Source organism: Trypanosoma conorhini, assembly GCF_003719485.1.
Source record: "Trypanosoma conorhini strain 025E chromosome Unknown Tco_14.4_contig_01523, whole genome shotgun sequence".
Lineage (NCBI taxonomy): Eukaryota > Euglenozoa > Kinetoplastea > Trypanosomatida > Trypanosomatidae > Trypanosoma > Trypanosoma conorhini.
Genome location: NW_021705548.1, coordinates 1,621 through 2,334, shown reverse-complemented (window position 1 = coordinate 2,334; position 714 = coordinate 1,621). Strand labels below are relative to the sequence as shown.

The following is a 714-nucleotide window of genomic DNA, read 5'->3' as shown; positions in this document are numbered from 1 at the left end:
GCCGGAGGGCGTTCCGTTGGAGATCCTCCCGCTTGACGAGGACCCCAAGTTCCACCAGATGGAGGCGGAGCGTGCGAAGCTGAAGGCGCAGGACCCTCGGCGCAACGAACGCAAGGTGGCCGACCTGGAAAACGCAATGAACGACCGTTGTCACGAGCTTGCCTGCGATCAACTGCGTGAGGACTTGGCTGGTGTGGACAAGGAGCCCCGTGACATCCCTCTCGAACTGCTGCACCCTCACGGTGATCCGGCCTTTGCGGCGTTGGTGAGTGACATTCGGGAACTGAAGAAGGACCGTAGGAAGAATGCGGATGCGATTGAGGGGATCGTACGTGCGATGAACGGGCGCGCCGACGCGTTGGCGGCAGCGCAGCTGGACCGTGGCTTCTTGGACCCCGAACCGGCAGGCGTACCTCTGGAGATTCTGTCGCTTGACGCGGATGACGCATTCCACGCGGCGGAGACCGAGCGTGCGCGACTTAAGTTGAGCGACCCCCGGCGCAACGCGGGGAAAATTAAAGAGCTCGAAGACGACATGAACGCTCGGGCGCACGTGCTTGCAGGTGAGCTCAAGGAGAAGGAGCGAGAAATATTTCTCGACCCGCAACCGGGGGGTGTGCCGGTGTCTGAGCTGCCGCTGGATTCGGACGAGTCTTTCCACACGATGGAGGTGGAGCGCCTGCGTCTTCGCAACGAAGATCCGCGCGGCAATGC

The 714-nt window shown here is 62.2% G+C and overlaps 1 protein-coding gene across 1 annotated transcript; it reads left to right on the top strand.

Moving 5' to 3' along the window:
* Tco025E_10190 (calpain-like cysteine peptidase) lies at positions 1–712 on the top strand (the record flags this gene model as incomplete). The annotated part of the gene is made up of 1 exon (XM_029376975.1): positions 1–712. A coding segment is annotated over one exon (712 nt), but the record flags the coding sequence as incomplete, so codon positions are not given.
* Positions 713–714: the final 2 nt, after the last annotated feature.